We start from the raw sequence: 26,969 nt of genomic DNA on the forward strand, positions 1-26,969 counted from the left end.
CCGGAACTCTGGCTGACAGGAGCCGGCGGACTGAACCCCAGACGGGCAGCGGGCTAAGTGGCAGCAGACTGAGCTGCTCAGCCCACTGCCAGTCTGGGGTCCCAGCTGCCGGCCCCGCTCAGCCCGCTGCTGGTCTGGGGTCCTGGCTGCCAGCCCCTTGCCAGCCAGGGTCCCGGCCGCAGGCCCTGCTCAGCCTGCTGCCGGCCTAGGTGAACGGAACCCCAGGCTGGCAGCCGACTGAGCGGGCCAGTGGCATAAGATCAGCAATTTAATTTAATTTTAAATGAAGCTTCTTAAACATTTTGAAAACCTTGTTTACTTTACATACGACAATAGTTTAGTTATATGATATACAGACTTATAGAGACCTTCTAAAAACATGAAAATGTATTACTGACACATGAAACCTTAAAGTGAATAAATGAAGACTCGGCACACCACTTCTGAAAGGCTGCCAACCTCTGCCTTAACCAATCCCTGGGGCTGGCCATTTATCCAGATCTGTCTAATAAGTAGTCGTTGGCTTTTTGGAATAAGCATCAATGAATCACACCACATTTCTGATTTGAACAGAGCATCTCTGCTGCAGTGTGTTTGTAATGGTAGGACCTTTACCACATACTGCAGCGTTGTGTGCAGTGGTGTGCAAAAATCTCTTATGAAGCACTAAAACATCTACAAAAAGAAGGCCTAAAGCTACTGTTAGGTAGCTTGCTTTTTTAAATTCTCATCGGTCTTAGGACCTACAACGAGGATATTAAGCTCCTGGGCAGCCTTGAAACTGAAGAAACTATTAGAACTAGTCTTCAATGGCAACTTACAGTATGGTTTGCCCCTGAGATGGTTAAAGCACAGTTCCATTTTGGCATGTGGAGAAGATCAGCAAAATTCTTAACCCATAAGTCATTTTGACACTTGAAATTTTAATTTCTTATTGATTTTAGGTTAAAATATTTTAATGACTCAGATTCAGAATTGCTAAATTCTCATTTAAGTAGTCAGTTGGAGAAGTACTCTATTTTGATTGCATGGTGTAACTGAAGGTCAAATTCTTTTAATCTGGATTATGGATCAATATCAGATTAATTTTAAAAGGCAAGCTTTTAAAAGTTTTTTTTTTTTTTTTTAACATGGAGATAAGCTTTCAATAAAGATACAAAGATTCCAATTTAACCTGAGCAGCATGAAGAACAAAAGCACTATGCAACTGATACACTGTCATACACAGGGCATTCAATGGAACATTGAAGAGCAGCTGATGCTTTATGGAAAACTGAAAAGCATTCTCTTTAGAAACAAACACACACATACACATTTGCTGTATTTCCTTATCCAAGACAGCTGCATGAAAACAGGATCTCTTTCTTTAACCTCCTTATGATGCTTGTCCCTTATTTAAGCTCCGAACCCGCAAGCACATGTACTTAACTTTAGGCATGTGAGTAATTACATTGTGTGTTTACAGGAAGGAGACCTTAAATTCTAAGAGAAATTGATCTGTTTTTATTACAGATAGTTTTGCATGAAAATAGGGAGAACCACTTGACAGATACACCTACATATGCAAAGAGTTCAACATTTTCTTAAACAGTCCATTTGCACTGATGTACCTGGTATGCCTCCTCCCTCTCCCACCTTGAGATCGTTTGTTACAAATAGTCACTTCACCATCTTAAAAGGAGTAATGTAAGAATCCTTTTCAATAGAGCTAGTTACAAAGAGGATTCTATCAATTAAGAGAGTACAAGTAAGAAAAATAAACCACAAGAAAGCTATTTTGACATTCTGGTTTAGATAAGGACACAGGCATCTCACCATCTGAACGCATGACAAAAGCGGAAGGCTTACCATTTCCTAGTTTGTCATCTGTTCAGATGGCAAGCTGCAGTCTCTATGCCCTACTCTACATCAGACTGAGCTTCCAGCTGACAAGTATCAGTAAAATGTCATCTCTCACAGATATACAGTAACATTGTTCACAATTATGAAAAAACTGTAGTGACAAGTATTTCCATACACTTCATAATCCATTTTTGAACACACATAGTAAATATTTATGACATTATAAAGCAGTTCTTTCAAGAGTCCATTTCTCCAAAGTCTTATTTACATCCACATTCCCTCAAAATACTTGAATTATTCAAGCTGCCCTCTGAAACACCTTTAGTCACAGCATTGTTAGTGATGAAAAAGGCTAAAGGTTGAGAGAGAAAGATGGGATGTCAAAGAAGGTGGGTTTTTTTTGTTTTTTTTAACCTTTCCACAGTAAAGGGCAAGTCACATTCAAATGCCAAGTTGCTTCCCAGATGTTTAACTAACACAACAGCGGTCTATTTCTAGCAGTTCCAGCCTTAAACATTCAGTTCTCCCTTTCCCTCCTTTATTTACATTGTGTTTTTCTATAAACTAGAGATATCTGCTGTCTTGCAAAGGTTAAGACCAAATTCACATGACCGTACAAGTCCCACTAACATCAAATGCATGGGCAGAATGCATGCTGAAGGCAGAATTTGCTCCTAAAAAAGTTAAAATAGAATTTAAACTATCACATGATCTCTACCACACTATCTTATTTGGAGGCATGCAGCAACATGAATTTTCACAATAGAATCTGAAAAAACAAGCTAGAGAACATGACACACAAGTTCTTCCCCACATCAGAGTTATAGCAAATGTAAAAACATGTAAAATTACCTCATGAAATACATCGGGGTTTCCAGGGTTAAAAAGTGATTGTAATTTTTCTTCTAAGCCATGTACTATTTCTGGCCACACTGAATTCACTAAAAAATCATATCCAGGAACAATATTTGCTTTTTCACTGCAAGAGGATAAATATTTCATTTATTGCAAAAAAAATTTCATAAAAAAGGTAAGTTTAACTCATGAAAGTTCAAATTTGGAAATAATGTTAACCAAAACTCAGGCACTGCATTACATAGGCATGTTATATAGGCATGTTTACTCAGCTAAACCAGTTCTTTCTTTCTGTGTTCTTCACAATTTTCATATTTATTATGTCTACATTAGAGCACCATATTTGAGACAACCAAATTTGTTCCAATTTAATACATTTTTTAGAAAAACAATAGTTTTATGTAGAAGCACATTTTTAGTAAATTCTGAAAAAACACAAATATTTATCAGTAAAAAAAATTCCTACTCTAACATGTATGTTTTAAAGTTTCAACAGGTCCCTCATCAATCAGATGCCAAATGGAAATAGGATGTTGGGAAGAAAGGGAATTCCTCTCTTTGCTTCCTCTGAGTCTCATTTCTACATGCAGCAATTGGTGTTATGCTTCCAAGTGGAAGATTAAAAGTTTATCTTGAATTTCCAAATTCAAAAGCTGACAGAGCAGAAAAAGAAAGAAGCATTTATAATTCTAGTAGGGCACATCAGAGTAAATACTAAAAACATCCTCCTATAAAAATAAGGATTAAAAATGCTGAGGGAGTAACAGAATTGAGATGTTAGTAAAATCTAAAGACATGTAAAAAGCACAACAATAGATGGCTAAATAGAAAAGTAATTCTGCAATCTCTAGAGACTAAATTCTAAGCACTGCTAATTGTAGCAGTCTACTACATTAACCAGCCTCTGAATAGATAAATAAATGGATAAAGTTTAGTAGACTTGAATTCTGTAGGCTTCAAAACAGGCAGTTTAATTACAACAGGAATTAAGCGTTTTTGAGTAGACAGCAAAAAGAGGTATACAGATCAATCAAATCTGTAATTCCAGAACATATAATGAATTAGTCAAAACTATGGGGGAAAACTAATAATTTTTTTCTTTTTTGTTATGCAGACAATCTAGTAACTTTGAAAACTGAATTTTCTAATAACTTCCTTGTGCCCCTCTCCTTGGATGGAGGACACAGTCAAGTTCCCTCGCATCAAAGAAAAATCTAACCCAACCATTGGTTTACAGATAATGACTGTGGCAACCACTCCTTCTGGGAGTACTATCAGAGGAGGATGGGGGTTAAATCCTCAGTAGGCACAGTCTTCATTTTGTAATGAACCAATGCTCCAAGGGCTGACTGGGCACTAGATCCAGGAGTTTTGGTCATATTTCCACCTGTTTGTAGCTTGATGTGAAAGGCAGCGATTGCCCAGCTACTTGCACCTCTGGACAACCTACTAGACTTCCAACACAGCAGCACAGGGAAAGGACTCATCATATCAGGCATTCAGCAGATTGTTTCCTTGCCAGAGATATCAGTCACATGGACAAAAGTGTCATTGAATGAAATGAAGATATGACGGACACCTTCAGCAACCTGAGGTTCCAAGCTGATGACCTGCTCTTCCTTCTTCTCCTTAAATGTATAAGGTGCCATTTCCAGGCACCCTACAGACTGACGGAAGCCACCCTAGGGTCAGGGTGCTTCAGAACCCTGACCCAGATCCATTGCCTGTATAATGGGAGCAAAGAGCAATCAAAACCTCTCACTGGCTTCTCTGAACAATGTCACTTTTCAGCACAACTGGGCTTCTTGGTGACTCTAGCCCCTGGCTTCCCGGAGGCCTAGTGCCCTGCTCTGAGGGCTTTCCCTCTACTCTTCAAGGTGGCTGGGCCCAATTGATAACAGTAGGGAAGGTCCCAGACAGACTGGCTGCAGAAGGCCAGGGCTGCTGCAGGGTCAGGCCAAGCTGATGGACTATTGTAATGGTACTCAGTTTCATTATTGTAGTATACAGTTTCTCCCCCTTCTCAGGCCCAGTGCTACAGCATCAGGAAAACTTGTTCACATTTTTTTTTTTTTTTACACGTGCAGATCTAAAAGAGAAACAGTATCGATTTTAATCTTTAGGAAAGGACTGGCAAATCCTTTGTGTATTGTAGTTAAATATCATACAGGTCATTCAGAAGTATTGGATAATCAACAACTGGCACAACTATAGCTGACAACCAGTTACCTTGACATAGCTCCCCCTGTTACTTCACGCAAGAGACGGCAATGGTGAGGAACAAACTCCAGCAGTTTATTGTACATGGCCTGCAGGCCATTGGGATGAGATTGAACATACTGTTCCACAATCACCTGCCAGGAAGATTTTAATATGAAACATCAGACAGGAGAACATGCAACGAAAAAACAATCAGATGTAAAACATACACATGCTGCATTCAATAAATATTACAACTGCTACAATGTAATGCCCATTTTGAGTTATATATTTTCTTTATCTTATGTAGCACTCTGGTTGGCTTAACCAGCCTCTGGAATCATTCAAATGTGATTAGCATAATGGTATTTAGGTGCTTCAATAACAAAACTTTAATAAGTGGACTAGAATAGGAATGTAGCAATACACAGAAAGCTCATGTTTCAGGAGTCCTAGTCTATCAACCTACTCTTACTTATTTATTGTAGCAATTTGTCCCCCATAAGATGCATAGGAATGGAGTTATTCTAAGGGACAATGTTAGATTAAAAATGATGTTAAAAGACATTTATGTAAAGCAATTTACCAAAAACATCTGAGATTATTAAAATCTAAGAACTTTAAAACTGAATTTAGTTTTCTACTTTCTATAACTTTTTTGCAGCTCTCAACATTGTTAAACAGTCAGTTTCTAATCAACTGTACTTTCAGGTGTGCATACACTGCCACAACAGCTGGACTGCAAACACCACAGTGGATTATTTCTTATAAACTTTTCCTTGGACTTAAAATAAAAAAAAAAAAAAAAAATCACAGAAAATTTTCTACTGGTTTTAGTTTTTGTAAGAACAAACTTTCCAAAACCTACAATTTGGACTTTGTTGGGCCTGATCAAAAGCCTACTGAAGTCAGCTGGAGTCTTTCCACTGACTTTAATGGACATAGGATTGGGTCCACAGTCCCTTTCAAATAGCTTTTTATTGTTAGTTTTCAAAATCAACCCAAGCAACAGTGAGCTTTTGTTACAGGGTATTTTACCCTTTTAAGTGAATTACTATTAATTACTTGTATTAGCGTAGCACATAGGAGCCCTAGTCATGGACCAGAACCGCACTGTACAAACACAGAACTAAAAGATAGATTGTAAGCTCTTTAGGGCAAGGACTAAGTACAAAACAATACAAAACAGATAGATGCAACACTATCTGTTTTCAATGTTGTCCCACTGATTCCTTGTATTCCCCATCCATCCATCAGGATATTGTATATTTCCCCTTTTAGTCCTTTAGGATAGTAGGTGAGAGAAAGAAGGGATCTTGGGAACCTAACATAATAACGGACAGAATTTCTTGCCTTTCCTGTGGTTGTTTTGGTTTAACTAAGGATCTGAGAGCAGTACTCCTAATGAACAGGGTGAGGGCTCTATTCTTTTCCTCTTTCAAGACGCAAAGGTTGTTCCTTAATTTTTAGTGGTTCTTCCCTGTGAATTTTTGCATACATGGGTGAGAGGTGAGTCAGAATGGTTCATAACAGTTTTCTCTCATTTATTCCAAAACTTTGCAGGTTCTGTCCCTCTCTCTGAGCAGAAAAAAAGAACACGTTCACTGTTGTCAGTGGAGCTGTGGCCACATTGCACATCAGAAGAGGAAACTACTCTTCAGCAACAAGAGTGAAAGAACCATAGCTTAAAGGGGAAACGAAGCCAGCTATCAGCCTCCAGATGGAAAGGCATCTCTCATTACATAATGAAGACATCTCCCTAATATGATTCATAGAGTCAGCCACCCTGTAAACAACTGCTACACAGATCAGCCCCTGGGACTAACGTAAAGAATCACAGGTGTGGAAATCATCAGCTAAAAGGAACTGAAGCAGAACAACCTGAAGTAGTAGTTTAAGGACACATCTGCCTGGATCTTCAGGGAGACAGGCTAGGCTGAGGAAAGGCTACTGTACAGCCCCAGGAACAAGAGAGCACAATATGGGAATGTGCTCAAGTATCTGAGAAATAAAATCCCTTTGTTACTGATTTTGATAAAGAGATGTTGTTCTGCACCTTAAATATTTGTCATTTTTATCAATAAACCAGTCACAGCAGAGCATAAATAGGACTGTTACAAGAACAGTCTGCTCCATCCTAGGAGTAGAGAGAGAAAATGCAGTACCACTCAGCACCTCACACTGCTCAATAGCAGCCCCTTCAACTGAGAAGAGCTTTATTAAGTCTCTCTCAACTGAGAGAATGGTGGCCATAACAGTGTCTCTTAAGGGTAAAGTAGCGTGAGAATGAACAATTAAATTGACCCACAACCCAAAGCCACCAGATAAGGAGGAAAAATATTATGCAATACAGAGACCAACATGTGAGGGTAGGAGAGATTCCTTACTGTTCACAACAACACACAGGAGGAGCATACATTATGAATATTTTGTTCTTTAATAGAAAAATTTACATGTGTGTCATCAGGTATTATTGAGATGACTCTGGTATTATATAGGCTTTTCCCCCAAGCAGACATTGTATGAATTGGCCAGATCTTTCAGAACCATTAGCAGTGTTGAAAGCTTTAAGATATAAAATTGCTATACCAAAATTAGTAATTCAATCAAAAAACAAGGAAAACACCCAAAGCAAGACAGTCAATTAACAGCCTTACTGAATATAATCTAAACTAGGGGTTTACTCAAATCCCAGCAGGGAGTGGGTGTCCTCCGAAACAATATGGAGGTGTTACCTGTTCCTAGAAAGAATTCCTAATTGGCTGTGAAGAAAAGTGTATAAAACTTAATATAGGGGGTTTAGCTCTTCAAGTTTCAATAGAAAAAAAACTATTTTAAATATGAGAACATGTAGAATAGCACTTCCTAACAACTTGGTAAATGATTTATATATACTTCTACCCCGATATAACGCTGTCCTTGGGAGCCAAAAAAATCTTACCGTGTTATAGGTGGAACCACGTTATATCGAGCTTGCTTTGATCTACCGGAGCACACAGCCCCGCCCCCCCAGAGCACTGCTTTACCGCGTTATATCCGAATTCGTGTTATATCGGGTTGCATTATATCGGGGTAGAGGGGTGTGTGTAATATATATATGTATTTATGTACATGATTCACTGACAGTAACAACTGCTTGAGTGCATATAAATCAGACTAATCTGTGGAAGTGACAGGAAAAACTGACAGACACACACACACACACGCTAGAACAATGTGCAGAATCTCAGAATAATAATTAACAGATAATTATACTTATAATATTTTTAAAAGCCAAGAAGAGAAACATAACTCAAACCTGAGTGATATGCCAATTTCACTTGATATATCCCCAATGCAAACTGAGAGGAAGTTACATCAGTTTGAGGATCAGGAACTTTATTAACACTACTGTAAACTTATTTTCTATGTCTATTTGAAAATGAGGAATGACCCAATGCCAGATATGCCAACAATGGGTTTTTATTACCATGACAGATATTGAAACCGCATGCAGTATCTCTGGGGGAAACACACTGGATTAAGTTTATGTATCACTGTGGACCCGGTATTGGATTCATGACTGTGGTCTACTCCACTTGGGAGGGTTACCACCACAGATCCTTCAGGAACTAGAGGAGTGGGGTATGATTAAGATGAATCAGTCACACCTCCAGAGAAGGAGTACCCCCTGAGAAGGTTCTTGCATTCTGGTTCAAACTGGGTTACCAGAGACTAGGAAGACAAAAAAAGGTGGGTTTGGTATAGAAAGGCTGCATTTAAACTGATTGCAGGCCTTTTTTCTGTTCCAGCAACAAACAGGACCTTCTGTCAAAGGGGTCCTCAATCCCTGCAGGAGGGTTGGAAAGACTTTGGCCTACCAGGGCCCCTAAGACTGATGGGTGATCTCAGACAAGCTTTTAGCATGTGTCTAGGACCTTTTGTTGTTTTTTATGTTTTTTCTGGAATCCTTTTACTTTAGGAATAACTGGGCTTGCTTATAAAGGGTGGTGTAGTAACTGCTGGCATGACACTGTTCATAGCCCTCAGAGAGAAAGAAAAGCACAAGCACTGGCCATTAGGCAGACTAGCTTGCTGGGAATATCACAGTGCATGGCAGGAAAATGTGCAGTCTTAGAACTTTGACTGTCACTTGTCCCAATTTCTTCTGACCAGGAGAGACCTAAGACCTGACTGGGAACTCCTGGAGTAGACTATGAAGGGATGAATACAGGTTCAGTTACCCTGAAACTATTACACATCTCTTAGCATGATGCCCCAGGGAGAGCTTGAGGCCTTGTTTACCATGACCAACTAAATTTGCCCTTAAATTGAAGCAGCCGTAATGATGGTGGGAATGCTAGTGTTGATAAGCTGGTAGAAGTGCCAGTGACCAGCTGATGCCAAGTATACATTAGTATTCTGACTATTGCTATTACTAATACAGATTTTTTTTTGTGGGGGGGGAGGGGAAGTTTCCAGTGTAGAAAAGGCCTACAAACACATCTGGGCAGCTAACAAAGGCTTTGTCCACACTGGCAATTTTAGGGAAGCCTTCCACCACTACGTAACCAACAGTGCAGCAGCACCAGTGCTAGAAACAGTGGGAACAGCAGTGCAGATTATTCACCAGCACTTTTAACTCCCAAATTGAATAATCCAGGCCAGAGCATGTCTCGACACTGTGGAAAAAATCCTGGCACCGCTGGTTTACACTAACACTACTTCCACCATTGCCAGTAGAGCTGCATCAACACTCGTGCAATGGTGGAAGCCTTCCACCAGAACTGACAGTACAGGTAAGACCAGAGAGATCAGATACTTCCTGACCCTGGAGAAAGACTGTGAGATTGAAACAGAATGCATTGTCAAGAGCAGAATTTCTGAAATTTGAGATATTCAACTTGTTTAACCAATGTTCTGTAATTAAGAGGTCTGGCCTTACTAATTACAGTATTGTATTGTAGTCTAACATTAGTGATGATTATATTTTGCTTCGCTTCTGTTTTATTTTGATTTTCTATTGCTCATGCCAAATATATTTAAGACAACTGAAAATGGATACTGATATTAGGGGATACTATCGAGCAGCTGGAAATAGGAGCTTTGAAGGTGCTAACTACACTCAGAGGGAGCATGAGGGAAGCTAGGCATGTTCACAAGTAAACAAATTATTTTCCCAAGCAAGTTACTTTTCTCTGGCTCTTATCTTACCTCATCTACGTATGGTTTTACAAGAACCTGACCAACTAATGCCTCTGCATCTCGTGTTTTGTCTATTGTTGCATAGGTCCGTAAGCAATGACGTACTATGTCAACATTGGATGTTTGAAGGCCTTCCAAGAGCAGCCCTTCCAGAGACTGCTGCAACATAGCTGTTATTCCAGCTATACGCTACAAAAAAGAAGAGAGATAATAAAAACAGAGCACTGCCCTCTTTACAGGACTTATGTGCAAGAAGATTTACCAACTTCAACACACACTTTTAAAATTAAAATGTGTACATTCAGAATTGTAGTAACTGTATCCATTTAACATTAAAATCCAATGATTAAAATAAACCTATGTATTATCACTGTATATTTAACTCCATATCATGAAATTACTCAATTTAACAATGTTAAACTAGAGAAAAAGTCAACTATTTTCTTTCATATATTGAAAAATCAATCTGGTAAACAGTCTAGGATCTGATTGACATGGGAGAAATGATAGTCAACAATTGTTCCTCCCCAATTAACTAACCTACACCTTGTGTCAACACGCAAACCCATTTGAATCAATTGCAACATTTACCCCCTGGATTTTTTGAGAAAAGCAGTGACTGAGTCCCAAACATTTCAGGTCAAAGAACTGAGAGCCAATATGACTGCATCCTATTAGCACAAACGAAGGACTGTCATGGTAGGCAGCTGCCAGGGCTAGCAGCTGCTTCAGCCAGCAAACTTCCTTTAAGTTTGTTGGAGGAGGGTCTCCCCCTGGCAACATCTCCTCCACGTAAGCCCCACTCATTCCCAACACTCTCCCCAGAAATACCCCCTTGGCCATGCCTTTCCAGGAGATTCTCCCAGTAAGCGTCCCACTGTACAGCTAATGTCTCCCAATATGAAGCTGATGATTCAACTGTTGACCCCCAGTCTAGTCCCTTTTATGCCCCCTCTTAAAGTATCCCCCTAAAAAATAATCTCCTTGGAAATGCTCTCAGAATCCATCCTGAACATCCTAAAATGGCAATCAAATGTAGGTCACCAGCTGCAAGTAATCATTTGAAAACACACAACTGGGTCACTGGTCCAGGGGGAACTGTGTCTACACTGCAATGAACTGGAGTTTGAACCCTGGGTCCTGGTTTGACTCAAGCTCATGGGGTCCTGGGTCTGAGCTCTGGGTTAGTGCAATTTGTGTGTAGATGCCAGGGCGCTAAGCTTGAGGCTGAGTTCGAACCCTGGGCTTATACTGCAGTTGTCTACACAGCAATTAAAGACCAGTGGCTGGCCCACATCAGCTGACTCGGGCTCATGGGGCATGGGTCTGTTTAACAGCATGTACACATCTAAGCTCGAGCCCAAGCCCGAGATGTGGGACCCTGTGAGGTGGGAGGGTCTCAGAGCTCGAACTGCAGACTGAGCCTGAACATCTACACCTCAATCAAACAGCACCACAGCCCAAGCCAGCTACCACGGGCCAGCTCTAAGAGTCTAACTCAGTGTTGGGCAACCTGCGGCCCGTCAGGGTAATCCGCTGGAGGGCCGCGAGACAGTTTGTTTACATTGACCATCTGCAGGAGGCCACAGGTTGCCTAACTGCAATGCAGACATACCCTAAGAGGTGGTTCACTGGCTGAGGAAGCCATCAAAGATAATAGCCACTACACCTCAATTAGTTTAAGGAAGCATTGCTGTGGACACAAAGGCAAACCTTTAATCAATTCAGGGTAGTTACTCTGGACACACTCAATTGTTTATTCTTCAGTCTGTATAAGATAATCAGAGTTATTAAATCCCCTGAGTACCAAGGCCTAGATTTAGACTAAGGATAAGATGTTATGCTGACAAACATTTAATATAATTTCTTATTTTCTATTCCTATTCTCAGCTGTTCATCTAAAAGATGTTGGAAAATAACAGCATGAACACCCACAGAAGATACCATTGGTAAAGGATGGTTTTAAACTAGGAACCTGTTTTGCTCAGAACAAACTAATTAAAACATTACTGTTGATGTAATGTATTGTACCTACTGCATATGTTAGATTTCATGGAGGTTAAGCAGGGTAACAGTGGTACTTACTGGTCTGACTTTGTCCAAAAGAGGCATTCCTTTGCTTTGTACTGCATGAAATTGTAATTGGTTAAATTCTGTGGCAATTCTCTCTAAAATCTGTCCAGTCAAAAGCGGGCTGAAAAAGAATGTGTGTTTGTTAGGTTAGAACTAGCAGTTCAATACATAATAAGGTCTCCACAAACAAAATCATGTCCACCTAATGGTCAGAGGCACACTGCTCCCTGCCCAACTCTCAGCTCTAACATGGGGGAGGGAGGGTATGAGGTCAGAGTTACAATGTTTTCCCTGTGAATAATGGTAAGAGGCAGGCATACTGGGCACAAGATCCTGCCTCAGCGGCCCAGAACATTGTTCCATGCAATGACGATTCTGCTTGTTGTCACAGGGGAAGCCAGTTTTACAGAACTCAACAGCTCTGGAAAGGAACAAATCTGACTGATGAAGGAAACCCGCTCTTTGCCAATTCCCTGTGGCATGGCAGCACTAATGAAGGCCATCTCTGAGGAAATAGCCATGCCTTCTTGATCCTAGCATGGCTCCACTAAACTTCCCCATTCCCTACAATTGAACTGCTACCCCTGCACCCAGTCTCAGTTTTCACTGTGTCCCCTCTAAACAGTAGGAGAGGGTGTATCCAGGGCTCCTACATCCATTCTCCCTCCTAACCTTCCCATACTGACTGTGTCCCCCAGACATGCCCCCCTGTACCACGACTGAAGAGCAGCGGAGCTGATCTCCTGCACCAAGAGGCGCAAAAGACTAGCATTTCCCCTGCCTATGAACTACAGCTAGTTTGTAGGCAAGATGAGGTATGTGAGGATCACATCTGGTACTTCAGCTTCAAGGCAGATGGAGAGAGAAGTACCCCCGCATCTTTCCTTAGAGGAAGAGAGAAGGGAACTTGTCCCTGAAGTTATCTGAGAAGTCCAAGTACCAGTCTGGCTCTTCATGAAGCTCCCTCCACCACAGATATGACATCATCACATACACATCATCTTGCTGTTGGCAATTTTCTTTTCAATTATATGAAAAGGTTGAGGAAACAGGAGAAGCTACTTTTTGTTTTACTCCCAACAGTACTGGAGTTAATGGTATATTTGCAGAAACATAGGAGGGATTTCAGAGCCAAAGGTGTTACAGATTATTGGCAAATGGATTCTGAAAAAAACAACACTACAAAATTTTTGAAATGTACCTTTTTAAAAATTGATTAATGAGCATGCAACAATCTTCTTTTACTCAAAAAAACACTTTCAAAAATTCAGCGTTTATGAAAATGTTAAGTTCTATATTTAATTTACTGCCACTTTGCAGAACAATAACTGAGATTTTAAGAATCCTGTAAAATTTAGAACTATGGCATTATCTTAACTGTGGCCTTGCTGTCATTCCACTGTATTTAAAATTCTAAACATGTAATAAGGGTATCTGTAAATTCTGGTACAGTACAACAATGAAACCGCACTTGTTGGTTAGGACTATATCTTGAATGTTTGCACATTCCTTACCTGTTTGCTTCTAATAAGGACAATTCTTTAGAGCTTTGGGAGTGTAGAATTTTCTCAATTTTTTCAACTGATTGAATAACCTGAATAAGTCTCAAGACACACATCTGTAAATAAAGCATTATTTATCATCATCTTCATCTCCTGTTTCAGTCTCCATTTTCTAATTAACAACTCTGAGAATGGTACTGGGGCCACTCTTCACATTTTTGTTTGAAAGTTTCTTAAGAATCTGAATTGGTTTAGGAGAAAAAACAGACGACCCAGGAAATTATATACCAGTTCAGCCTAACTTTGATACTTTGAAAGATACTGGATCAAATTATTAAATAATCAATTTGTAAGTACCTAGAGGATACTAAGGTGACACGGAATAGCCACCATGCATTTGTCAAGAACAAATCATGCCAAACCAACCAAATTTCCTTCTCTGATTGTCCTAGTGGATAGAGGGGAAGCAACAGACTGGATATATCTTGATTTTAGTAAGCTTTTCATGCAGTCCCAGATGACAGTCTCATAAGCAAACCAGGAAAATGTGTTAAAAATGAAATTACTATAAAGTGGATCAAAACTGGTTGAAAGACCATACTCAAAGCGTACCTATTAATGGTTCGCTGACAACCTAGGAGGGCGTATCTAATTTGGTCCTGCCAGGGTCAATGCTATTTCTGGTACTACTTAATATTTATATTAATTACTTGGATAATGGAGTGGACAGCATGCTCATAAAAATCTGTAGATGACACCAAGCTGGGAAGGGGTGCAAGCACTTTGGAGGACAGGATTAAAATTCAAAAGAACCTTGACATACTCAAGTATTGGTCTGAAATCAACAAGATGCTATTCAATAAAGACAGCAAAGTACTATACTTAAGAAGGAAAAATCAAATGCACAACTACAAAATGGGGAATAACTGGCTAGGTAGCAGTACTACTGCAAAAGATTGGGGCGGACAGTGGATCACAAACTGAATACATTGTTAATGTGATGCAGTGGCAAAAAAGGCTAATATCATTCTGGGGTGTATTAACAGGAGTGTTGTACGTAAGACACAGAAGGTAATTTTCCCGCTCTGCTTGGCACTGGTGAGGCCTCAGCTGGAGTACTTTGTCCAGTTCTGAGTGCCACACTTTAAGACAGACTTGGACAAATTGGAAAGAGTCCACGGGAAAGCAACAAAAATTATAAATGGTTTAGAAAACCCCATCTATGAGCAAGGTTAAAAAAAATGGGCACGTTTAGTCTTGAGAAAAGACGACTGAAGGGGGACATGAGAACAGTCTTGAGATATGTTAACAGCTGTCATAAAGAGGACCATGATCAATTGTTTTCCATGTCCACTGAAGGTAGGACAAGAAGTTATGGGATTACTCTGCAGCAAGGGAGATTTAGTTTAGATATTAGGAAAAACTTTAACTTAAAGGATAGAAAAGATCTGGAATAGGATTCCAAGGGAGATTGTGGAATACCCATCACTGGAGTTTTTAAGAACAAGTTAGAAAAACACCTGTCAGGGATGGTCTAGGACTCTAGGCTTATTAGTCCTGCCCCAGTTGAGGGGCTGGACTTGATCATTTTGAGGTCCCTTCCAGCCTTTCATTTCTATGATTCTAATTAGATATAATGGTGTTAAGCACAGTAGGAACTACATTACATTTTAGTACATGTCCAAATAATTCTTGTTCTTCCACCTCAAAATAAATTAGATGTTTTTTGTGTAAGTCAAAAATTAAACATTTTTCTCTCCACGTTTATTATACTACATTTAAATTATGTGGAACTTTACACACCAGTATGAAATAGTAGTGCAGTCTTTTTTATAGAGTGAAAAGTAAAGTAAGTGTTAATAGTAAAAATGGCTTGACCTAATGATAAAAGGAAATTTGGGATTATGATTGATTGACCATCACTCACCTTATACTACCAGTAGTCTCCAAACAATGGATGTCTAACCTTTACATGTATAAAAGCAGTGCACAGTATGATATGGACAGACACAGCCATCTCTCTAAATTTCTTGTTTTAACACAGTTATTTGAGAGGGGTGGGGAGAGATACATAACTCTAATTAGTGTATTTTCTTCCCCCAGCTATTTGTCTGTTGTACCTTTTTTCTTCTGATATCCTCTTGTTTAGACATACGTTCATCTACTGCCCGAATTCCTTCACTCACGCACGACTTAAGGCTCTGAAAGAGACATGAATTAATTTGGAAAATTTGGCTTAGTGATATGGAAAAATTTAAGCCTAAGAACACACCAACTTGTGTCAATTAAAAAAAAGAAGGGTTTGGCTGTCCTTAAGAACTGTTAATTTTTATGGGATTGCAATAATTTTCGTATTTAAAAAAAACACTGTCTCTTACATCATAACAGGAGAGAGAAAACAAAATAGGGAAAACTGATTAACTGATATACAGAGGAAACAAGTTGAAATATACAGTACATGAACTGCTGTCAAATGCACAAAGTAAATAAAACTGAAAATAGAGGAATAATATTTTCAATTATATTTAAGAACTTAAGAACTGCCATGCTGGGTCAGGCCAATTGTCCATTTAGCCCAGTATTTGGTCTACAACAGTAGCCAGTACCAGAGCTTCACGGGGAGTGTACAGAACAAGGCAGCTAGAGTGACCCACCCTGTCTTTCCTACCCAACATATGGCAATCAGAGGTTTAGGGTCATCCTGAGCATAGGGGTGCATCCCTGACCATCTTGGCTCATAGCCATTGATGGGCCTATTCTCCATGAACTTATCTAATTCTTTTTTTTAACCCAGTTATAGTTTTGGCCCTCACAACATTCCACAGGCTAATTATGTGACGTGTGAAAATATACTTCCTCTTGTTTGTATTTAATCTGCTGCCTGTTAATTTCACTAGGTGACCTCTGCAGGAAAGGGTAAATCACACTTCTCTAGTCACTTTTTCCACACCAGTCACGATTTTACAGACCTATTAGATCTCCCTCCCTCCCCCCCCTTAGCGGTCTCTTCCCTAACCTGAACAACCCTACCCTTTTTAGTCTCTCTTCACATGGAAGCTGTCCCATACCCTTGATCATCTCTGTTGCCCTTCTCTGAACCTTTTCCAGTTATATTATATCTTTTTGAGATGGGGCAACCAGAACTGAATACAGTATTCAAGATGTGGGTGCACCATGGATTTAATATAGTGATAGGATATTTTCTGTCTTATTTTCTATCTGTTTCCTAATAGTTCCTTACATTCTGTTTGCCTTTTTGACTGCTACTGTGCACTGAGTGGAAGTTTTCAGAGAACTATCCAGGGTGACTCCAAGATCTTTCTTGAGTGGTAACAGCTAATTTAGATCCCATCATTATACATGTGTAGTTGCGATTATTTTTCCCAAAGTGCATTATTTTACACTTAACACTGAATTTCATCTGCTATTTTGTTGCCCAGTTCTGAGAGATTCCTTTGTACCTCATGAAGTCAGCTTTGGACTTAACTATCTTGAATAATTTTTTGTCATCTGCAAACTTTGCCACTTCAACATATTCATTAATGGTCTGGAAAAGGGAGCAAACAGTGAACAGCACAGGTCCCAGTACAGATCTTTGCTTACCTCTCTTAAAATTTACCTAAGTGTTACTTGAAACAAACAGTAAGTTTTCAGACAGGAGTGTGATTTTTTTAAGTTGACTGTGTCTCTTTAACTTATGCTTTATTTAAAAAAGAAAATGAGTTAAATGTACTAACTTGCAAGCAGTACACAGGTACCCTAATATGATTTTGTTTTTTGGAACTGAAGGTAATATGTGGATTTAAACATTTTTCCACCATGGAGGAAAGATAAGGTACTAGCACATGGGCATTTTCCACCTCAAAGAGATGAGGTTATAAGTCAAGTTTTCAACAAAAATCCTCTAGGAACATCTGTGAAGAAGATTTTTACCAATGTATTTCAGCTGCTAAATGCAATTCATGCTAGGTGAACTACTGTAACAAAGGTGTCAAAGGAGAAGGGGAGGAAAGATGTCTTTGTGAATAATGAATACAACTGGGAGGGAGGAGATGCATCCTCTATTTCTGGTTCTGCTGTAGACATCCTTAAGGGCTCTGTGCCTCAATTTCGGGTGTAAAATAGTGCTAATTCTTCACTACACAGTGGTTTCATGAGGCTTATTCATTTATGTCCTTAGATCACTTGAGGTCCTTGGATGGAAGGCATTTCAGAAAATGCAAAATAAGAGTTATGTAGTAGCAGAAGTAATATCACACTGTCCTCTGAAACAATGAACAGGAAATGATGTCTTACATTTCTCATTTTCAAAGAGAAGACTCTGATAAACCATTATCAATTCGAGGAATTTAAAAGGTAATTCATTTTCATAAGATATAGTAGGAGATCTAAGTTTACCGAGCTATTTTGACATATATATGGATTATTTCAAACATACCATGACTTCTTCTCGTAGCTGTCCCAAAGGCACTGAAAGCTGATTGAGGGCCTTATCCATGCCAACCTACAGAAATTATCAAAACATACAGTTGGGAAGCTATTTGATTATAATAATGTTTGTTTCACTTAACATGTGAATTAATTATTGACTGTATCCATTAGATACAGCACTGTTTTATAGACCTATACAATCCTCACAAAAAAGTCATCTCATCTTGATTCATACTTATTAGTGATGTGCCAGTATGGTCATTTAATACTACAAGGAAGGCACAAAAAAATCAGCACTACTATTTGTCTTAGTGGTGCAGAACAGGAAGAAAAATGAAAAACTATGTAAGATAGATATTTGTACTATGCATTCCAATGCACACCATACAGAAATGCAATGACCAAAAATGTGCATAATTACACATAAATGTAATTTATTTTTCAATCAGCAAAATCATGTAAATTGGTGTAGAAGGGTAGCATTAGAGACATTTCCATTTGAAAAAATGAAGTGTGGAGCTTGGTCAACTGGACTGAACAATACTGACTTGTTACATAGTCTGCATGCTTATAAGCATGGCCATTTCTGAAGGATTCTTACGGGAATCTCAGATCTGTGTCACTCAGTTTTAATAATTCAGATATCTGGAGCTTTACATGTATTAGGGGCTTTTCACATTTTAAGGGGGTTGGGGAATTCTCAACATTTATTTACTACCTTCATACTAAATCCATTATCTGTAAGAAATCGCAATTATTGCTTTTCATCTTACTGCAGACAAACAGCAGTTATATAGAAAGTACAGGTACAGTACGTAAGTGTTTTCCAGTATCTCTCAATTTGAAGGGCAACAATTCAAGGCTTCTTTACCTAACATGCCAGGAAAGAAAGACATTCACTATTTTGTGGTGTAACTAAGTATCACACTAAAACACACACACATAAAATTAAACCTGAAGACTTACCAGATTTGTTGAAAGATTAACAAAATCTGCATAGTCCTTGTTTATGAGTTCTACCATAGAAGTTTTAAGGAGTTTGTAATAGAGCTCCAGATCATCTCTGAGCTCTTCCAACTGGACACGCTTTCTGCAGTCAGACACAAAGTGATCGACATCAAAGTCTGGCTGAAAATGAAACGAGCAAAAAGATACAGGGATGTAAATAAAAAACATACAAAAGAAATGGATCTTTCCTGCAATAGAGCATTCTACATGAAACTAAACTGTTGAGCCTACCTGAAGGGGGGAAAAAAAAATGGTTTGCAGAAAATTGACAAACCATACTCTAGAGACAGATTTTAGCTTTCTGGGATCCTAGACTCATTGGGACAGACGATACTGTCTTCTAATGTGTATTGCAGTACTGTATTTACCAAACCCCTTTATTGCTGCTTTAAACTGCCCATGGATTTATCTGAAAATATGTTACAAGTATGAGCTCAACACTGAAGCTTTTTTTATAAAGCCCCATTGCACTTTGTAGCTAAGCATTCAGCAGGCATTGTTAAATGTTTGATTTTAGTCATGCTGCAGTGGAGAAGTTCAAAGCTTCTGTTAAGATTGCAGGAGGTGGAAAGGAAAAACGAAGCTATGTAGATCAACCAACAGATGACAATTTTCAAGACTACTAGACAACACTGAGAAATCAGATTGATGACCAGGAAAAAAAAAATCAATATCAAATTAAGATGTTTCAGTGGAAGGTGAGAGAGGACAATGGAAAAGAAGCTGAAGCTGCTTTTTCACAGTAAATTATGAAATCTCTAGGGAAGTGTCATGGAAATAGGAGTCTGCCTTTCAGGTTCATTCCATCCAGAGTCAAATGTATTCTCACTCACAGTCTAGAAAAAACAAATGATTAAAATGGACACAAAAACCTGTGCACACAGACAGACAAAAGAGGACACAAATAAACAATCTACAAAATGTTAATTACTGATATTGATTGTGTTCTCTTCAGACTTCTTGATTCTTATAGAATCAAGAAGAATGTAGTGAAAAGGAGTACTTGTGGCACCTTAGAAACTAACCAATTTATTTGAGCATAAGCTTTCGTGAGCTACAGCTCACTCACGAAAGCTTATGCTCAAATAAATTGGTTAGTCTCTAAGGTGCCAAAAATACTCCTTTTCTTTTTGTGAATACAGACTAACATGGCTGCTACTCTGAAGAATGTAGTGATTCAACATATAGGCCTAATCTAAGCCTAAAAATTAGACTGACCTAACTACATCACTTAGGGCTGTGAAAAATTTTGTATCCTGAGCAACATAGTTAGGTCAACCTAACACTGCAAACATATTCTATTGAAATTGGATTTTTAAAATTTAAATTACACTTTAATTTAAATTAAATACAGGTTTATTTATTGTAAACAAACCTATTTAAAATTAAATTTGAAACTGAGACTCTGTGTTAATGCCTAAACTTATTTAAATTAAAAGACAAAACATAATATTAAGCAGCCCATATGTTTGCTGCCAAGTTTTAAAGGAAGTCAGACCATTGAACTGGTGGAAATCATTGGCTAAGCACCTGGAACCAGAGTTTGTGGAAGTGCTCAACCAGCTTTTGAAAGCAGTAGCCTCTTCTGCAGCTGAAGAGAGAATATTTTCTTCATTTCAATTTATTCAACTACTGTAGTTCAATTGAATGACTATCTCAAAGTTCAGAAACCAACTGAGAGTTGCAAGAACAGGAGAACTTGTTTTCTTCTTCCAATCTATGAATAAAAACTGCACGCAAGAGACTGACATCTTTTAGTTCTAAAATCCTGAAATAATGGTGACCAGAAATCATCAAGTCAGTTCATTAGTACCGATATTATTTCCTTGGTTTAATAAAGCAATCAGTTCTAAATACAAAAGACGTTTTGATAAACTCCTTTTGATTATATATTGAGCACATTTAAGGTAGTCTTATTTAATAAAAAATAAAATGCTATTTTTGTGCATTAATTGAATTTGGATTTCCATTCAGATAAAGCTTGGCCCAAGGCACAAATAAAAAATTAATCATGTAGTAAAAAGTTAAACTATATAATTGCTTAAATAAATGTGTACAGAGATAGCGTATTCTCCTGGTTAGCAAAAAGAAGCACCAAATGTAGTGTAAAAACTATATTTAACTGCGAATCAACATGTTTTAATGTTTATCAACCAATGAGAATCAATCTTTCTTTGGGAAAATCACTAAAAAGTAAAAATGCAAAACATGACTAAAATCAATTATTTAGTCAATCCACCCTGAAAGAAAGAGAGGTACTGAAGTTGATAAGAATAATGTATGAGGAAATTGAGAAGCAGCACTGCAGGAATGTCATTTGGAAGCAGTTACAAGCACAAACATCAAAAACAGACAACAATCAGATGGACAAGAAAAGGAAAATCATTAAAACAGATTTATGTTTCAAGTTTCCCCTATTACAGATGAAAAATTAAAGCTTTTTCTTAAAACCTAGTTTATATTTCTTATGCTACACTATTTATTTACAGTTACACCCCCAAATCTAACATCTACCTGAAAATCTGTGATTTCTTCTCAGCTTCCCGTGTATTTCTCCTAGAAGTATATTCCTAAGTGTCATTTTGCAGTCATCCTAAGAAGGATTTTAATACCTTACATATCTTTATCCAAAGAATAACCAAATGCAAGTAGTCCGGAGTAGTGCACATATTCCAAACCATCACAGTAAAAGGATTTTCTGACAGCAGCAAATACTCTGGCTGATATACCCATCTGAGATGGATATAAGAAACTGTAAAGAGCCATGACTCTAATACACAGGCCTACCTCAGTCACAGAAACTGAAAAATCTGCTCAGAGACTAGCCCTATTAAATTTTTGCATATTTTCCAACAATCATATACTGCACAATCCTCCCTCCCTTCCACCCTAAGCAATTAAGTGCTGTGCCTGTGTTTTTACTGCAAAGTCTTTCAGCCACTCCTAGACAACTGATAGGCACAATTGGAAACAGAAAACAATACATAAATAGAAATCAAAGGAAAAAAAATTGCATCTAATCTAGAGACTTCAGATCTGAACAGAGCTATGCTAGAAGTGTCTTTCAGGACAAAAGTCAATATACACTAAGCAGACTGGTGCTTTACTCTCTCCTAATTATTACAATAAAAGAATTAATCAATCACCTGAGACAGTGGGCTGTTAAACTCATGTTTTGCTTCTTTTGACAAGACTAAGCCATCCGTTGTAACAATCACAATCACTTTCATTTAACCCCTAGAAACTCAATTTCCTCTCTTTTCATTAATTTTTCAATAGCAGTAAAGTTCCATCACCAAATCTGATAGAAAAGCCAACCAAAACTCCCTCTTCCCTGTTACTGTCACTCTAAAACGAACAGAGCTGAAATGGTGGTTGAAGTTTTGTTGTAAAAGTCCCTAATATAGTCAAAGCTTACCAAACAAAGTAGTAGATTCAGCTTAGTCTTTCTTTGACGCACTCATTTTAAAACAGGTTAGACAAAAATTGTCAATAATTTATATATTTCAAATCTACCTGTTCTAGTGGTTTACCAGCTTTTTCATTCTGCACACCACTTCATAGAAGAGCCCTACACACACCAACCTCATTGACCATTCATTTCTTGGGTTCTCAACATAATATTTTTGGACTACCCAAAGCCTTTAGTCTACACAGAAACAGAGAATCACCAGTGATCTATACTATAATTAATACAGATAGCTTTTTTTTAAGCTTAACAGTACTGCTAACCCCAAGGATTCAAAAATCATTTGATTGGCTTAAAAATATAAGATGTGAAAATAAATTATAAATTTTTGGTTCTTTTAATTTGTCTTCTGTGTCATTAAGGTACACCCAAGTTCACATTTTCAAGTTTGTCGCTGCAAAAATTAGGGCTAGAAACTTCCTTTCATTTTTTAAAATGGAAGCTGAGATTCTCACATAATCATGTACCCCCGAGAGCTGGAGTTTTATAAAAACCATCAAACACTGCAAGACTGGAAATACAATTGCAAACATTGGCAACACAGCAAACAAGCCCCCACAACAAAAAGTGCTTCAGCTATCCTCATGGGTGATTCCAGGGGCCTGTATTCAGAGAGCAAAACCCAAAGAGGGCACCTCAGTTATCCAAGTTATCCTGAAAACAAATTTCAAGATTTTCAAAAGTTCTGCTGCCTATCACCTCTCAACACTGCCCCCCCCCACATCGCCACAGAAAAGGTGAAGAATAAGTTGTCCCAAAGAAAAACAAGCAGCAACTATTGAGAAAAACAATAGTTTCTAACCTCCCACATAATACAAAATCAAGGGCTCAATTTTTATCTTCAAAACACCCAATGGGCTTTGTCCACTATCAACAAGATCGTGGTCAACAACTTCGCTCCTCTGCACAGTGAAACCTTCTACGATAAAGGGGAAGTTTGTGTCCGGGAGAAAAAGCTTTCCTAGGGGCCAGCCCAAGACTGTGGCATGAACTCCCACAGGAACTAAGGATCACCATAAATCTCACCACCTTAACATAACATAAAAATGTCCGTACTGAGTCATACCAATGGTCTCTCTAGCCCAGTATCCTGTCTTCGAACAGTGGCCAATGCCAGGTGCCTCAGAGGGAATGAAAAGAACAAAAAGAAAAGGAGTACTTGTGGCACCTTAGAGACTAACCAATTTATTTGAGCATAAGCTTTCATGAGCTACAGCTCACTTCATCAGATGCATAAAGTGGAAAATGCAGTGAGGATTTTTTAGACACACACAGGCCATGAAAAAATGGGTGTTTATCACTTCAAAAGGTTTTCTCTCCCCACACCCCACTCTCCTGCTGGTAATAGCTTATCTAAATGTACATGTACATTGGTCAAACTGGACATCTCTACGTAAAAAAATAAATGGACACAAATCAGATGTCAAGAATTATAACATTCATAAACCAGTCAGAGAACACTTCAATCTCTCTGGTCACACGATTACAGACATGAAAGCTGCAATATTACAACAGAAAAACTTCAAAACCAGACTCCAGGGAGAGACTGCTGAATTGGAATTCATTTGCAAATTGGATACAATTAACTTAGGCTTGAATAGAGACTGGGAGTGGCTAAGTCATTATGCAAGGTAACCTATTTCCCCTTGTTTTTTCCTACCCCCCCCCCCCCGTTCCTCAGACTTTCTTATTAAACCCTGGATTTGTGCTAGAAATGGCCCACCTTGATTATCATACACATTGTAAGGAGAGTGATCACTTTAGATAAACTATTACCAGCAGGAGAGTGGGGTGTGGGGGAGAGAAAACCTTTTGAAGTGATAAACACCCATTTTTTCATGGTCTGTGTGTCTAAAAAATCCTCACTGCATTTTCCACTTTATGCATCCGATGAAGTGAACTGTAGCTCATGAAAGCTTATGCTCAAATAAATTGGTTAGTCTCTAAGGTGCCACAAGAACTCCTTTTCTTTTTGTGAATACAGACTAACACGGCTGCTACTCTGAAAACTGAACAGAACAAGTAATCATCAAAAGATCCCTCCCCTGTCACCCATTTCCAGCTTCTGCTTCATGTGCAAAGTGTACTTATTTTATCGTGCCTTCTCTAATATAAACATATAGCAACATGGGTGTTGTCGGTGTGTGTATATATATGTAAACATGAATTTCAGAACACACATTTCCGCCCCAGGGGAGAGGATGAGAGAACAAACATGTGACAAACATTAGTCATGCTGCTCAAGGCACTAATGAAAAGCACTCAGGTGATGGTACAAAAACCTAATCAGAATAGGAGGAGGACAGCTGACGCCTATCTCAGTACTCAGACTTCAGCTTTTGAGGCTAGTGCTCCAGGCTTCCACTGTCTACCTAACTGAGCCATCACCATACACCCAGCTTATCGCTCAGTTGTGGGCGCTCAAAGCCACCACGGAGTTTGGGCTGCTAGGGTGATTAGGGTTTGAAGCAGGCCTTGCCCCATGGCGGGTTACAGAAGGGCACCCAAGGCAATGACACCGAAGCCAGGCTACAGTCCGAGCCTGGTGAACTAGTGCATAGCCCAAAGGGACGGAAATCCGCTCACGAATAACAAGCGTCCCCCGCTCAGCCCTAGGAAAGGAGTGTGGACCTGCCCCCTCTGCCAACCGCCCCAAGGGCCCCAGCCGAGATGAGCCCGCCCCACACATCGCCCTGCGCAGCCCGGCCAGCGGCAGGGGACCCGTCACTGCTCCGCTGGGGAGTCGGGCAGCCCCCACTCAAGCCCGGAACACGCTCCCCCCGCCGCCGCCGCCGCCCAGCCCTGCTCCCCCGCAGCCAGCGCAGGGACGGGCAGCCCCGCGCCGCCCCACGGGCACCGCCTCGTCCACTGGCCCCGCGGTGACCCCTCCCCCCGTCCAGCTCCCCCCACCTTCATGAACTCGTCCTTGTCGAAGCAGAGGTTTCCGGGCCCGCGGGGCAGGCACATCCCCCCCCTCGCCTCCATCCCCGCGCGCGGGCCGGCCCCGGGCCCCTCCTCTCCGCCCCGGCTCCCGGCCCCCCGAGCTGCGGGCGGCCGCGGCGGCTCTTCCGCCAACATGGCAACGCGGCGGGCGCGACACGGACGAGTCGCCGCCTCCGAGCTGGGAGAAGCCGCCACCGGCGAACGCGGCCCCTAGCGGCGCCAGGCGTCACTGCACCGCCCCCACCGCCCGGTCCACACGTTCGTAATCCGAATTCGGCGAAACTTGAGGAAACCGAGGAGGACCCTGCACCGTTCCCTGAAGGTCCAGATCGGCGCGGGACGCGACGGGTCTGAGTCAAGAGGCCCTAGGAGGAGCCCTCGAGCTGGGATGTTGCAGCCAGGCTTCCTCCACCCACGGCGGATTAACCACCCTGCGGCCCTGCCCCGCACCCGTCTCCTCCGCGGCGGTGCTGGGGTGGCTGCTGTGCCGTTCAAACGCTCCCCACAGGAGCGACTGCCTCAGGGAGCTGCAGTGAGCGCGGCGGGGCAGATACTAATGAGAGGTGTGAGGGCAGCGCTAGTGCCGACATGAGGGAGCGAAACTGCAACAGATCTGAACTCAGAGTAGCATGGCTGGTGTGAACATCCCCCTTCCCCCTCTCCCCCACTCCCCTTCCGTGCTTAAGAGCTAATGAAAGAGGTGACTGGGGCTCAATAATTTTTTTTTACTTTAATAACTGATGCAGCAAGCCCAGAGGTGCCAGGGCTATGGACTGCCAAGCCTAGAGGTGCCAGGACTCAGCCCTGGCACAAATTAAGCACTGCCCACCCCTGGTATTTAGCCTGGTGCCCTGACTCGGGGTCAGTTCTCTAACGTACATGAGGTTTCTGGTCCTAGACAATTTAGGGCAGTGATTTTGACCATATTCTACTACGGCAAAGATAGACAGGCTTTGCCTCAGCTTCTGAATGTGACAAGATTTTCTAAGTGTCAGAGGGTGACTGGCCCCTTTAAGAGGCATAAAGTTTCCATGCATCCCAGTTAGACCCAACTTTCATAGGAGATGGGTATCTAGAGTCATATATTAAAGGTATATGTGCATTTCTGTTATATAAAGGGCTCTAAGGTTGGTGTTTGGCCCCTTTAAGAGAGAGCAGGTTCACTGCCCAACTGCCTTTAGGGAAGGCACCTGAGCCTTATAAAGAGGGAGACCACTGCAGCTGGTTGTTGGCTGATGCTTGTTCCTTTATAAAACACAGGTGCCTTCCCTCAAGACCAATTGGACAGCAGATAATTAGTCCAAGTTCACTAGAACCTGCTCCTCATTATAGGAGCCATCTATTTAGCCTTTAACATATGACTCTGGGTACCTATCTCCCATAAAAATTGAGTATAATTCCAGACTCTTGTGTAACATACTCAAGGCACAGTCCAATTATACAGTGGTTTTACCAGATTGGAA

The 26,969-nt window shown here is 40.2% G+C and overlaps 1 protein-coding gene across 5 annotated transcripts in view; it reads right to left on the reverse strand.

Annotated features, from left to right (window-relative positions):
- COG2 (component of oligomeric golgi complex 2) overlaps positions 1-25,634 on the reverse strand; it is a 44,621-nt gene extending 18,987 nt beyond the window's left edge. The window contains exons 1-9 of one of the 5 annotated variants that reach the window (XR_012158143.1): positions 25,474-25,634; positions 19,053-19,214; positions 18,094-18,159; positions 15,776-15,856; positions 13,668-13,771; positions 12,166-12,274; positions 10,090-10,269; positions 4,927-5,051; positions 2,695-2,821 (exon numbers count right to left, since the gene is read on the reverse strand). Coding sequence is in view for 4 of the 5 variants with exons in the window: in XM_073338032.1 (XP_073194133.1) it covers positions 2,695-2,821; positions 4,927-5,051; positions 10,090-10,269; positions 12,166-12,274; positions 13,668-13,771; positions 15,776-15,856; positions 18,094-18,159; positions 19,053-19,214; positions 25,474-25,548 (1,029 nt within the window). In the remaining variant the exon portion in view is untranslated. Of the gene's footprint in view, positions 1-2,694; positions 2,822-4,926; positions 5,052-10,089; positions 10,270-12,165; positions 12,275-13,667; positions 13,772-15,775; positions 15,857-18,093; positions 18,160-19,052; positions 19,215-21,608; positions 22,109-25,473 lie in introns of those variants that run through there. The other 4 variants (XM_073338032.1, XM_073338035.1, XM_073338031.1 and 1 more) reach the window with 4 other exon arrangements.
- Between the last annotated feature and the right edge of the window lie 1,335 nt (positions 25,635-26,969).

The sequence above is a fragment of the Lepidochelys kempii genome, chromosome 3 (genome assembly GCF_965140265.1).
Source record: "Lepidochelys kempii isolate rLepKem1 chromosome 3, rLepKem1.hap2, whole genome shotgun sequence".
Lineage (NCBI taxonomy): Eukaryota > Metazoa > Chordata > Testudines > Cheloniidae > Lepidochelys > Lepidochelys kempii.